Raw genomic sequence first — 11,553 nt, 5'->3', positions numbered from 1 at the left:
TATATCTTATGTTTTTACATTTTATACCCCAGTTATTTTACACTTATGTTTTTTCTTTTTTTCCTTTTTATAACTATAGTGTTTGTATATTTTTTAGCCCTGACGAAGCCCTGCAACGTGGGGCGAAACTTTGGCTCAATAAAATAGTATAATTCTACTATTTGAGTTTTTTTTTACCGCACCCGGACCATATTCCATTCATAAAGTATTTTTATATTTGACTATGATAGTAAAAAGTATTTTAACCGTTTGTAAAAAGTATTTTGACCGTGTGTATAGATGAATGGAATATAGTCCGGGTGCGGTAAAAAAAAACTCAAATAGTAGATAGTTATACTATTTTATTGAGCCAACGTTTTGCCCCACGTTGCAGGACTTCGTCAGGGCTAAAAAAGATACAAACACTATAGAAACTCATCTCAAGAGTCCATTTACATAAATTTGACTGAGAATTCCGTCAATCATAAAGTTGATAAAGACTGCATCTCCCTTACATATCGACATATTTTGAACATAATAAAATACTCATAATACTTTTTTTTTTTCACTTTTTTCTGCATTTCAGAAGCCCATTTTCTTGTCATATCTTTTATTCTTGTTTTTCTAAATTCTCCCTTTTTTTTTTTTTAATTATTTTTAAATTCACTATCCTTCCTATTTCATTTATATTCATGTATTATCTTCTTAAGTGTACTTATATTAATTACTTTATTATTAATTTTCTATCATATTTTACACTTTTCTGTATCCCCTCTCATTTGGTATAATTTTTGTTTCTTAATCACTTACACACATTGTATCCCATTATTTTATACTTTACTTTTCCTTGGTCTCTCTATCTGTTTTTTTTTTATATTTTTTTAATATTTCTTTTCCCTCTATTATGTATATTACCATTTATTGTTCAACTAATTTAAATATTTTTTTACTATGTTTACTTTACAAATTATTTTCGTTATTGTGGCATAACTGCCGTACCCACTCCTCCCAATACCAACGGTCACTTTGTTTTTGACTGGCGTCAAAACAGGTATACATTCTGTCTCATCATTTGATTTGTATTTTTTTTTCTTTCTTTTTTTATCTCTCTATTTGTACTTTCTTTAATATTTCTTCTCTTATCTATCTGTTACTACTACCCTTTTCATTTACTATTTATAACCTTTAATTGTTCTTATTATATCATTTTATACCCCTGTTATTTTACACTTATCTTTTTTTCCTTTTTGTAACTATAGTGTTTGTATCTTTTTTAGCCCTGACGAAGCCCTGCAACGTGGGCGAGACATTGGCTCAATAAAATAGTATAATTATCTACTATTTTAGTTTTTTTTTACCGCACCCGGACTATATTCCATTCATAAATGTTATTTCTATTTTTTTTTTTTTTTTTTTTTTTAACCACATTTATAATTCAGTGAAAATGATAGACCATTTATATGATACTCTAGGATAGATATTCAGTAACAAAAGTTCGTATAAGTGGCACATTTATTTCCAGTATAACCTTAAACATAGCTAAAATCTGATATTTCTTGTCACAAATATCAAATAGAAACTAATAAGATTAGGTTAACTAAAATACTTTCTCACCGTAATAAATCTCTGGATTTTCCTCTTCTTTGATATCAGTCGTCAAAACTGTAAAAATAACAAAAGATTATTTCATTAGAACCATCAACTAATTTTAACCAATAACTTTATTTTTAATTTTTATAATTACTTAACAGTGCTCATAATAAAGATAGTATGTGAAAGTTTTAATCCATTGGCAAACAATAAACAGATCCCTTTTTAACTTTTGCTTTGATAGTTCAGCTCCTGAATCGAACAAAGTCAAGTGCTTCATATTTTAAATTTGTCCTCAGTGTTATTTTATTGTTAAACAGTATATTTTTAAAACATAAATGAGTCACTTTTCCCTTTCTCTGTTCCTATATGTATATCAACATTATGTAAACAAAGACAAGTATAAACAATCAAAGTCAACCAAACTTGCCAATATTGCTATTTTTCTGGCTTAGTCTAACAATAAAAATAGCTCTTGTTCTCTTATTCTACATATAAGTTTACAATACGAAAAATAAACATACATTTTTTTTTTTTTTTATACTTAGCGGCCTAGAAAACTACTAATAATAATATTAATAATGTAGGTACAATAAAGGCGAGAGAAAAAGTTAGTTACGATTAATTGTAAATACTGAAAGGGAATAATAGAAGAAAAAAAGTCTTGGTCGGGATTGACTATTTCAGTTTTCCCTAACTCCCCAGCAACATTACTTCTGACTAATGTCTCACTGATAATTATAAAAATGAAGTTTAAAAGGAATTGCCAAACATAACAAACAATCTTCAGTAACAGGCATCACACCATCTACAATTACTTCTCTTACAAAAGAGAAAGTGTCAGAAGAAGCATGTATGATAATGAAGAATTATAACAAGGGGGTGAGAAAGGATAAGGAGGAATTTTATAAATAAAATTTATAGTTTAGTATTTCAGTATTAATCACATATTACACGGCAATCAGATCACTGATTGTGCTCACTAGAAAATACTAATTTGATCACTATTTCATGCTGAGCCTTATTGTTTGCTGGATCAGTTTGCAAACAAATTTTCCAATTCTGTACCTTAACCAACATGTTTGCCAATTGTCTTCAAATGGCGGCCCCTTTAAAAATATTTATATAAGAATGTTCAAAATTTTTAATTCAGAATAAGTTTAAACGTTGTTTGAAACAAGAGTGTAAAAAGTAAAAATAATAAATAAAAATGCAGTAATTCTAAAAAGGCTTTCTTACTAGAGGGCTCAATCTCTTCAATGATTTCTTCTTTAATTGAAATACCAGAGTTACTTTCATCTGAAAATGTTAAAAAAACACTCAATAAATTCGTGTTTCGATAATGAAACAACAAAAACATGTTATGTCAGATTAAAAACGTAAAATAATAATTTATTAGTAAAAATACAAAAATATCCATGTAGCCTCACACTTTTTATTTTTGTGTAACTCCGAAGTTATAGATGTAATTACATAAAAAGATTATATGAAGATATACAGAGATCTTTTAATTAATATGATGTGGCTTAGTACATCTTATGTTATAGGCCTAATAATAAAATTAGAAATTACTAAAGCAAAATAAAGGATAAAATAGAACCAAAAAATCAATCAGGATTGGTAAATAAAGTGCCATGTTTGAAGTGCGCTGGAATATACATAAGAGAAACTGAAAAATTATTGGGAGAAAGAATTAATCAGCATAATAATGATATGGAATCATTAAAAAATAAGGATAAAGACCCAAATATAACACCATTGGTGCAACATGTATCTAAAAAAAAAAGCTTCTATCGGTTGATCTAATCAATCGACTCTTTATAAATCCATTAAATAGATGTATATAAAACAAAGTCAAGTTAGCTTTATTTTAGGTTTAGTTTTAGTTTTATTTAAATTGTTTCATGCAGAATCAGATTATAAAAATAATATTTATGTTTTAGAGTATAACTTACAAGAATGTCAGTCATAAAGAAACCTGTATCAAGAGAAAAGGTTTTTCACAACACTTCCTAAGAAACAAGAAATATTAGCGCTTATTCAAATACAAACTTTGGTTTAGAAAACAGATGAAAAGATGGTAAAGAAGAACAAATTAAATTTTGAGGAAACTCGTTCACAACAAGTTACAGTGATAGTGATATCATTTGTAGAACATATCAAATAACAATGATAATTATCTGCTATGTATATACTATCCCAATATTAGAGGAGAACGGAGCGGGGTCTACACAACAATTAAAAACAAATTCACTCGGTCCCCTCATGTTTTTTAACAGTAAAATATACTGTGAGGAGAAGATGGCAGGAGTGTAATAAGCAAAAATACATAAATAAACAAACTTATCTTTTTGTACCAACGTTTTGACCTAAATTTCAGGCCTTCATCAGGGCGAAAATGACATAACCATAACTAAGAGAAACATTAAAAAAAAGTAAAATAAACATAAGAATAATAATAAACAAACAAGGAAATACAAGCAACAATAAATCAAATAGATAGTAATTGATTGATAATAATATAAGATTAAATATAATATTACCTCTATGAATTATTTTATTGTTTTTTTTTTTTTACCCATAATGAAAGCCGGAAATTTAGGTCAAAATGTTGGTATGAATAAATATGTTTTGTTTATTTGTGTATTTTTGCTGACGCTCAACTATTAACACCTCATTATAAATTATACTGTATTTATAATCATTATTTTTATATTAATACATTATAAGGAAAAGAGAAGTGAATTGGGAGTAATGAAGTTTACCTCTCCCAAGAAATAGGAAATGTCAACACACCGTAGAATATTTTTAAATATTAGGTAGTTTGATGATTTGTGTTTTGAAAAATTTAAATTTGTATATTGATTTAAACACTATTTATAAACTGGGCACCACTATGTTCACAAAAAATATGTAAATAATGGAATCACAGTCATAAATATATATAATTAAAAAAAAAGATGACACTCACAGCAGGGCTCAGTATCATCAGTTATTTCTTCTTTAATGAAAATAGCAGAGTCACTTATTTCTGAAACAACGAACAAATGACACATGATACATAAATAATTTAGTTATAAACTAACATAAATATTCATTCTAAGACTGACGAGATAAATAAATAATTCAATTATTAAAAGGTTTAAAAGACTGAACTTCAAATAGGGCATTACTGTAGAATTACAGTAATAACCATCAAGTGATATTAACCATTAACTTCGGTTAATCAGCTTCCTAGGGTAACTTGAATTTAATCCTTTACTACTTAGCTAATGCATAAAATGATGTTTAAAAATAAAAATAACTGAAAGAAAATTAAATCAAAAATCAAAATTTTTACTTTATATTCTATTAAATGCCAAGGGCGTTCAGTATTAAAAAGTAATTAAGCCAGAGAGATGAAATAATTTAATTACTAACCAATTTTATTCATTGTAAAATAAAATATATCAAACAGCAGTCAACCGAAGTTAAACAAAGCTTACACCAAATCTATTCCAACAATCACTTCTGACCGTCCAAAACTGTACAGAGCATGCGTAGTACAGGTTTTGGGAGGGAAAAACACGTCCTACGCACGTTCCGAACAGTCAGAAGTGGTTGTTGGAACAGTCCTACTGTGAGGCCTTTTTCAAAGTGCATAAAGTAAGTATTGGTCATTAGCTCAGAGCTAGTAGGAAGATGGCGTGGAATGACGTCACGTGGGGGAAATGATTTCATAATTTCTAATACATATTCTCAAACCACGATTTAATAATTTGAAGTATTTGTCTCTTTATTTTACTCTTCACTTTTTATATAATTCATAATAATATACATATATAGGAAGATGGTCAGAGTTGCGGTCAAAGGAGAACAGGGGTTGTTCCTTCCTATACATCAATTTTTACGGTCAACTATATATACATATATACATAATAATATACTTATTCTTGGAAATTCCACAAAAGCCTTGGACAGTTGAATTAATGTTAAACATCGATATTTTAGTGGATTTAAATATAAGTAAATGGTCAGAGTGCGGTCAAAAAAAGAAGAACAAATAGTTTAAAACTATCAGAGCCTTAACACATGGAGGAGAAGAATTAACAGTGAACTGCTTTCAGAGACTGGCCAATCAATACCTCACGATAGGAAGTCAAAGAGGTTAAGATGGGTGGGGCTCGAAGTAATTCATCAGGACACCTCTACACAACAATGAATGCCAGTGTAGTAGGTTATAGACCACGTGGGAGGCCAAAAACCATATTGGTAGACAGGATCAACAAAGATGCGAAAGAGCTGCATGCAGAAAACTGGAAAGAAGTTGCCCAAAATAGGCAGGTGTGGAGAAGGCTGGTTTGGGCAGCCAAAGATAAAATAAAAAAAGGAAATACATATATAAATCTTAAATGGATAAAAATATGCACGGTTAAGTAGATGAGAAAAAAAAAAGCTAAAATAAATATAGAGTGTGTTGAAAAATGAATAAGAAAGAAACAGCGGATTAGAGATATGGGAAATGGGAAACAAAGAAAGAAAAATATACTTACATCCTTCGCAGAGGTTCTGTCTGGACTGATTGAATCATAACTTCACTGGTAGAAAGGGGGGAGATACGTCGAACGAAACAGAAAAAGTATCCGGTAAGTATGACTAATAGAAAAACCGTTTAGATAAAATAAAGAAAAATTAAATTAAAGGTTTAAAGAGTAAAATTACATAATAGCTAGTGTGAAATAAAAAAAAAGGTCAGAAAATTGTAGAAATATATAGATGGGCTAAATAAATGAGTAATGATGAAGAAGAGAAAATGAATAAGACCTGTAGACGATTGGTAGACGGAAAACCAGTAATATAGTAAGGAGTTATTGGGAAAACTTAGGGCCAGGTTGTGTTGGTTAGTTTTGTAGTTTTCATGAGAAGACCCTAATTTTATAAAAATGCTTTCGGATAGGAGTCGTTTGCCATGGTTAGGGTCGGTGACTAAAATGGAAGTATTGTCGAAGATAGACGGAAGGTCATACCTATCAACTATCACGTCAGAGCCAGTTCGTCAATACGGTAGCGATAGTAAACTGTAATGGCAGTAAATGCTGTGATGCCTGTAACTATCAAATAGTTACACCATGGTAGTGACTGTAACTTTTGTCGCAATAACTGAAACTGAACGATTGTTCACTGTCAAGGCGTATACATGTGACAATTAACACGATAGTTGCATCATTGCATCACACCATAGCTAATTCGACAGAACTAATTGTAACTATCATACAGCTACAGTTATAGCGATTCTCCAAGAAGTAATGTGGCGGGTAATTGTCGGGTAAAACGGGCGTTTTCAAAGCAAAGTGCTAAGCGAGTATTTTTTGGTCGCGTGCATCGATAGCACTGGTTCTACTTAGTTCACAGCCGAAAAGAACTAAGAACCACAAAAAGATCAATTGAACTAAGTAGTGTTTTTTTTTCTGAATAGTTCATTAGAACTAGTTCGTTGATGAACGACACATCGCTAGTTTACAAAATGGATGGAAGGGGTATGTTGTATTATCGTATTATCATTTTATTTCTTTTGCTAAATTACTCTATCGTACTGACCGCTCTTAGCATTTATATGAAATAAATTATGAATTTGTGGGTTTGGTCTAATTATTTAATTATAACCATATATACAATTTTTGAGTTATGAAAGACTATATATCAGACATGATTAGAGGTACAGATGTCTTCTAGCATTCACATGAAATATGATTTAATGGACTATAATGTAGTTTATGATGTCTATCTTCGCAGGGATAATAGTTTCTATGATATTTACATATGAATATGATTTTTGTCTATGATCTTTTGTCCGAACAACTAGAAATCCATTTATGTTAGCAAATATCTTGAAAACTACTACTTATATATATATAAAAACTAATACATATATATATAAATGGTTTGACCGTATTTTTCAAACTATGAAAACGGTCAGGGTTGTTTTCAAACAGGAACAACAATAAATTAGCTAAATAAATAGTTGTTAACTAATTTGAACTAAGAACCATTTATCTTTGATGTAGAACTGTTTGTAGGCTATGCTAGCAGTAGTGAAAATATAGAGTCGAAATTAGTCATGGAAGTTAATCAATAGCAGAAATTGATTTATCCCACTAGCGGGTTATAAACATAAGTTATTTTATTAGATATTAGTTCAGGGGATGACCTGCCACTACTATTATTACATTATATGAATCAGATTTTTTTTATTCATAATCCTATAAGAAAATGGTTCATTAAATTTAAAAGTTAACTTTTGTTGTAAGAATGTCATATCCTTGTATTTTCTTGATTGGAGGTTTTAGTTAACAACTCTTCCTCCAAAGCCCACTCAAACGGAATGATACAACTTAGTACTAGCCACTGAAAAAGGTTGAAGGATCCATTAGAGATGTTTTTATTTCTTTTGAGAGAACAGAAGTTGACACAATGCTTGATTAAAGCAGTGATAATAACAGTATAAGTAGGTCTTGGATTTCCTTGTGTGAATGTTGTGAACTTTTTTTTTCCAAAATCAATGCTACATAGTGTCGTCTGGTCCTATGTCTAATTTGCACTCCTTTTCATATTAACTTATTATGAAATAAGCTTCTGATATTGGCAGCTCTGTTTACAATGGGGTAATTTCAAAAGCTTCTAATGGATGATATAGTTTCTTTTGAACGTCTTACATTTGTGAGATATATAATGTAGTAATATTTGATATTACTGGGTAACTTTGGATCAAATTGTTAAGGAGGATATTCATTTCAAACATCTATCTCTGATACATTTTCAGTTACCGTCTATTCACTAGTTGCCCATTTTGCATTTAATAAAACTTTAATAATTATAATTTATCATTTGCTTTGTTTTGAATGTATACAGTTGATTTTTTTTTAAACATCAATGTTTTGCAGCTAATTATATGAATTGTAAGATGTCTAATTAAATTAATTTATTGAAATTTGTAAATACTGCTTGAAGGTTCTAAATATACTGTTATTAATATAATAACCTATTTAAATTCCAGATATTTTCTGCCAATTAAATATTTATCCTCATTATCAATTTGACAATTGTTCTTATATGATTCTATCATTAAATTATCATTAGCTGTTTCAGATATAAGTGACTCTAGTATTTTAACTAAAGAAGAAATTACTGTCAAGACTGAGCCCATCTGTAAGTTTCATTTTTAAAATTATTAATATTTAAAATTGTAATTTCATTCTGTTGATTAATTTTATTGGTTTATACATTTCATTTAATCAATGTTTATTTAGAGAAAATAAAATTGACCTTTATTTATTTATGTTTCTATTATTTGATCATTTTTATTTTGTACTTTACTTTATAGTAATATTTAAATGTGTTTTCTATTATTAAGTTTGAACAGTTTATTTATGCTGAAGTATTCAGTATTTGACTTTATGGTCTACATTATGTTTACTGTTATGTTATTGTATAAATTATATAACTTAATCATGGATTATTTTTATTTTTATAAATATATGTTTATTTTAAATGGATTAAAAATTTTACCTATTATATATAATATGAGTACTGTTAAGTAATTATGAAAATAGAGATTGAAGATTGGTTAAAGCTTGCTGATGTTTCTAATGAAATAATTATTGTTTTTTTTTTTTTTACAGTGCTCATGAATGATATTAAAGAAGAAAGACTACGAGAGTTATATTACGGTGAGTAAAAAATAAACAATTTTGTGTAATTGATTTATATATTACGTTTTCATAGTGACATTGTTTCTCTTGTGTTGTTTTATCACTAAATCTTGAATTTATAGTCTATTTGTTTGCTGTTTTAGATGAAAGTATTTCAATTAAAGAAGAAATAGCTGATGAAACTGAGCCCTGTAGTAAGTTTTTCTTTTTTAAATATTAAATATTTATAAATCTGATTCTAGTTAAATTTTATTGGTTTTATTTTTAAATTAAACAATGTTTAACTAAAGATATTCGGTATTTAATTTTTTAATATTCGTGTAGGTGCTTTTTCACTAGATTGACAATGAGCAAACTTATTGAATTAGAAACTTTCCTTTTTGATCAACATTGGTTTCTCCAAGTGATCCAGCAATTGTTTCCTACATACAATAAGTTTTGAGATGAAAGGATTCTTTATTCATACTTTCATTAATGAGTACTGGAGTTAGGTTCCAAAAACCTACTAGTGCTCTTGGACTTCTCCTTTTACAAACCTTCTGTCAGATTTACATAATCCGAAATTTCCAATTCCTTTTCAATTTATATAAAGTCGGGGTCGGGGATCTCATTTTCTGATGCCCCCCTTGCCACGGACACTGGAAGACTCCGAAGACGCCGCGACTGCAATGCCGCTCCAGCCTATGCACCATGCAAGTTAGGACCTGGTCTGCCTCTACCATCACGCCAGAGTCCAGGACTTGCTGGCCAGCCACCGATTGAGACAGACCTATTCTTTTTTCTGGCACCAGGCGAAGACACATGGTTTTTAACATTTAGCCTACTGCAGCACACCTGGACGAGGAAAGCGGCCAGAAGATGTTACCAGATTAGCCATTAGTCCTATGAGAACCCAATGCTCTGTCTTATATTATCTTATACAATCAAACTAATTTAGATTAACATCACTAACATAATCTGCTCCTCCAGGGAATTAACATTTTGAAATAATAAGAAAATATATGCATGTTATTCATGGACAGAAAAGTCTCACATTTTCAACACTCCCTTTGTTTCACACAATAATTTTAATTTAACGTTTAAACATACACTCGGAATAACTGAAGTAGGAACCGGACAGGTCCCGATGTATACACCTTCCATATCTCATCTATAAGGAGGACAAACAGTAGTGGGCTTAGGCTGTCTCCCAGATTTACTTCTTTATAAACGTGGAAACGCCGTGATATCTGACCATTAAGTCTTATAATACCCTTTGATTTTTGGTAAACTGATTTTATTGCACTTACCAAATTTGCTGGCACTCTTCTTGTTATTAGTGTGTCCCACATCTCCTGCCTCTGGACTGAGTCAAACTTTTGACTTATTTCTTGTTAATGGATTAAAACTTTCACAGATTATCTTAATTACTGATACTTTTAAGTAATTGTTAAGTAATAAATGAAGATATTGGTTAAAGTTATTTAATGGTTCTCATGAAATAATCATTGGATATTTTTACAGTTTCCATGACTGATATCAAAGAAGAGGAAATTCCAGAAATCTATGACGGTGAGAAAGATTTTTAACTTACATAATTTTAGTTGGTAGTTGATGTATGTGACTATTAGTATCAGATCTTAGCTATGTTTAAGATTAGACTGGGACCATTTGCACCATTTGGCGCTTGGTATATGTAATAAAGAGATTTATATAAATGTTCTGGCATATCGTAAATGAAAAAAAAAATTAAAAACAACCTTTATATATCTATTATGTAAGCTAATAGTTTGCCAATATATTTATTAATGATGCTGTTAAAGCTGCATAGGTCGAGCATTTGACATGAAAAGCTGCTCAAAAGTAAATGTTTTTTTCAACTTCGTTATGCATAGTATTTTAATTGAGTAGCTAGATCTTTGGGTTGTTGATAGTTGCCTGAACTCTACTTCTATAAATAAAGATCTCCTAAATCAAATTTTTTAAACAACATATATTATATATTTCCTTGAAAATTATGATTAATAACTACCAGATAATGACAAATGAGAAGAAGAAGAAAAGAGTAAGAAGAGAAGAAAATATAGGAAATATAGAATGAAACTTGAAAAATGAAAAGAATAGAAATTCAGAAATAATAGGGATCAATAGATCAAAAAAAAGTAATCCTAGTGGTGAGGATGTAGGAATTTAAGATGATAATGACATTTATATTCATCAGATATGATAATTTAGTTGTAAGAATTTATGTTCTATTTTTGTAGAAACATAATATATCTAGATTATAGGAAGATAATGTGGGTAGCAATTTAGTTGT

The 11,553-nt window shown here is 29.5% G+C and overlaps 2 protein-coding genes across 2 annotated transcripts in view; one reads left to right on the top strand and one right to left on the bottom strand.

Annotated features, from left to right (window-relative positions):
- Positions 1-5,153, bottom strand: part of LOC106688521 (zinc finger protein 493) — a 43,526-nt gene extending 38,373 nt beyond the window's left edge. The window contains exons 1-4 of the mRNA XM_024361792.2: positions 4,990-5,153; positions 4,541-4,600; positions 2,809-2,868; positions 1,594-1,641 (exon numbers count right to left, since the gene is read on the bottom strand). Of these exons, the coding sequence (XP_024217560.2) occupies positions 1,594-1,641; positions 2,809-2,868; positions 4,541-4,600; positions 4,990-5,002 (181 nt within the window). The 5' untranslated portion in view covers positions 5,003-5,153. The remainder of the gene's footprint in view (positions 1-1,593; positions 1,642-2,808; positions 2,869-4,540; positions 4,601-4,989) is intronic.
- Positions 5,154-6,972: 1,819 nt separating this feature from the next.
- The window catches only part of LOC106688527 (zinc finger autosomal protein), a gene marked incomplete at its 3' end in the record, with an annotated part of 31,843 nt that continues 27,262 nt past the window's right edge, over positions 6,973-11,553 (top strand). The window contains exons 1-5 of the mRNA XM_067051750.1: positions 6,973-7,085; positions 8,686-8,754; positions 9,228-9,275; positions 9,401-9,451; positions 10,761-10,808. Of these exons, the coding sequence (XP_066907851.1) occupies positions 7,046-7,085; positions 8,686-8,754; positions 9,228-9,275; positions 9,401-9,451; positions 10,761-10,808 (256 nt within the window). The remainder of the gene's footprint in view (positions 7,086-8,685; positions 8,755-9,227; positions 9,276-9,400; positions 9,452-10,760; positions 10,809-11,553) is intronic.

The sequence above is a fragment of the Halyomorpha halys genome, unplaced genomic scaffold (genome assembly GCF_000696795.3).
Source record: "Halyomorpha halys isolate HHAL.00 unplaced genomic scaffold, Hhal_1.1 Scaffold1147.1, whole genome shotgun sequence".
NCBI lineage: Eukaryota > Metazoa > Arthropoda > Insecta > Hemiptera > Pentatomidae > Halyomorpha > Halyomorpha halys.
This window is presented reverse-complemented; position numbering and strand designations above follow the sequence as displayed.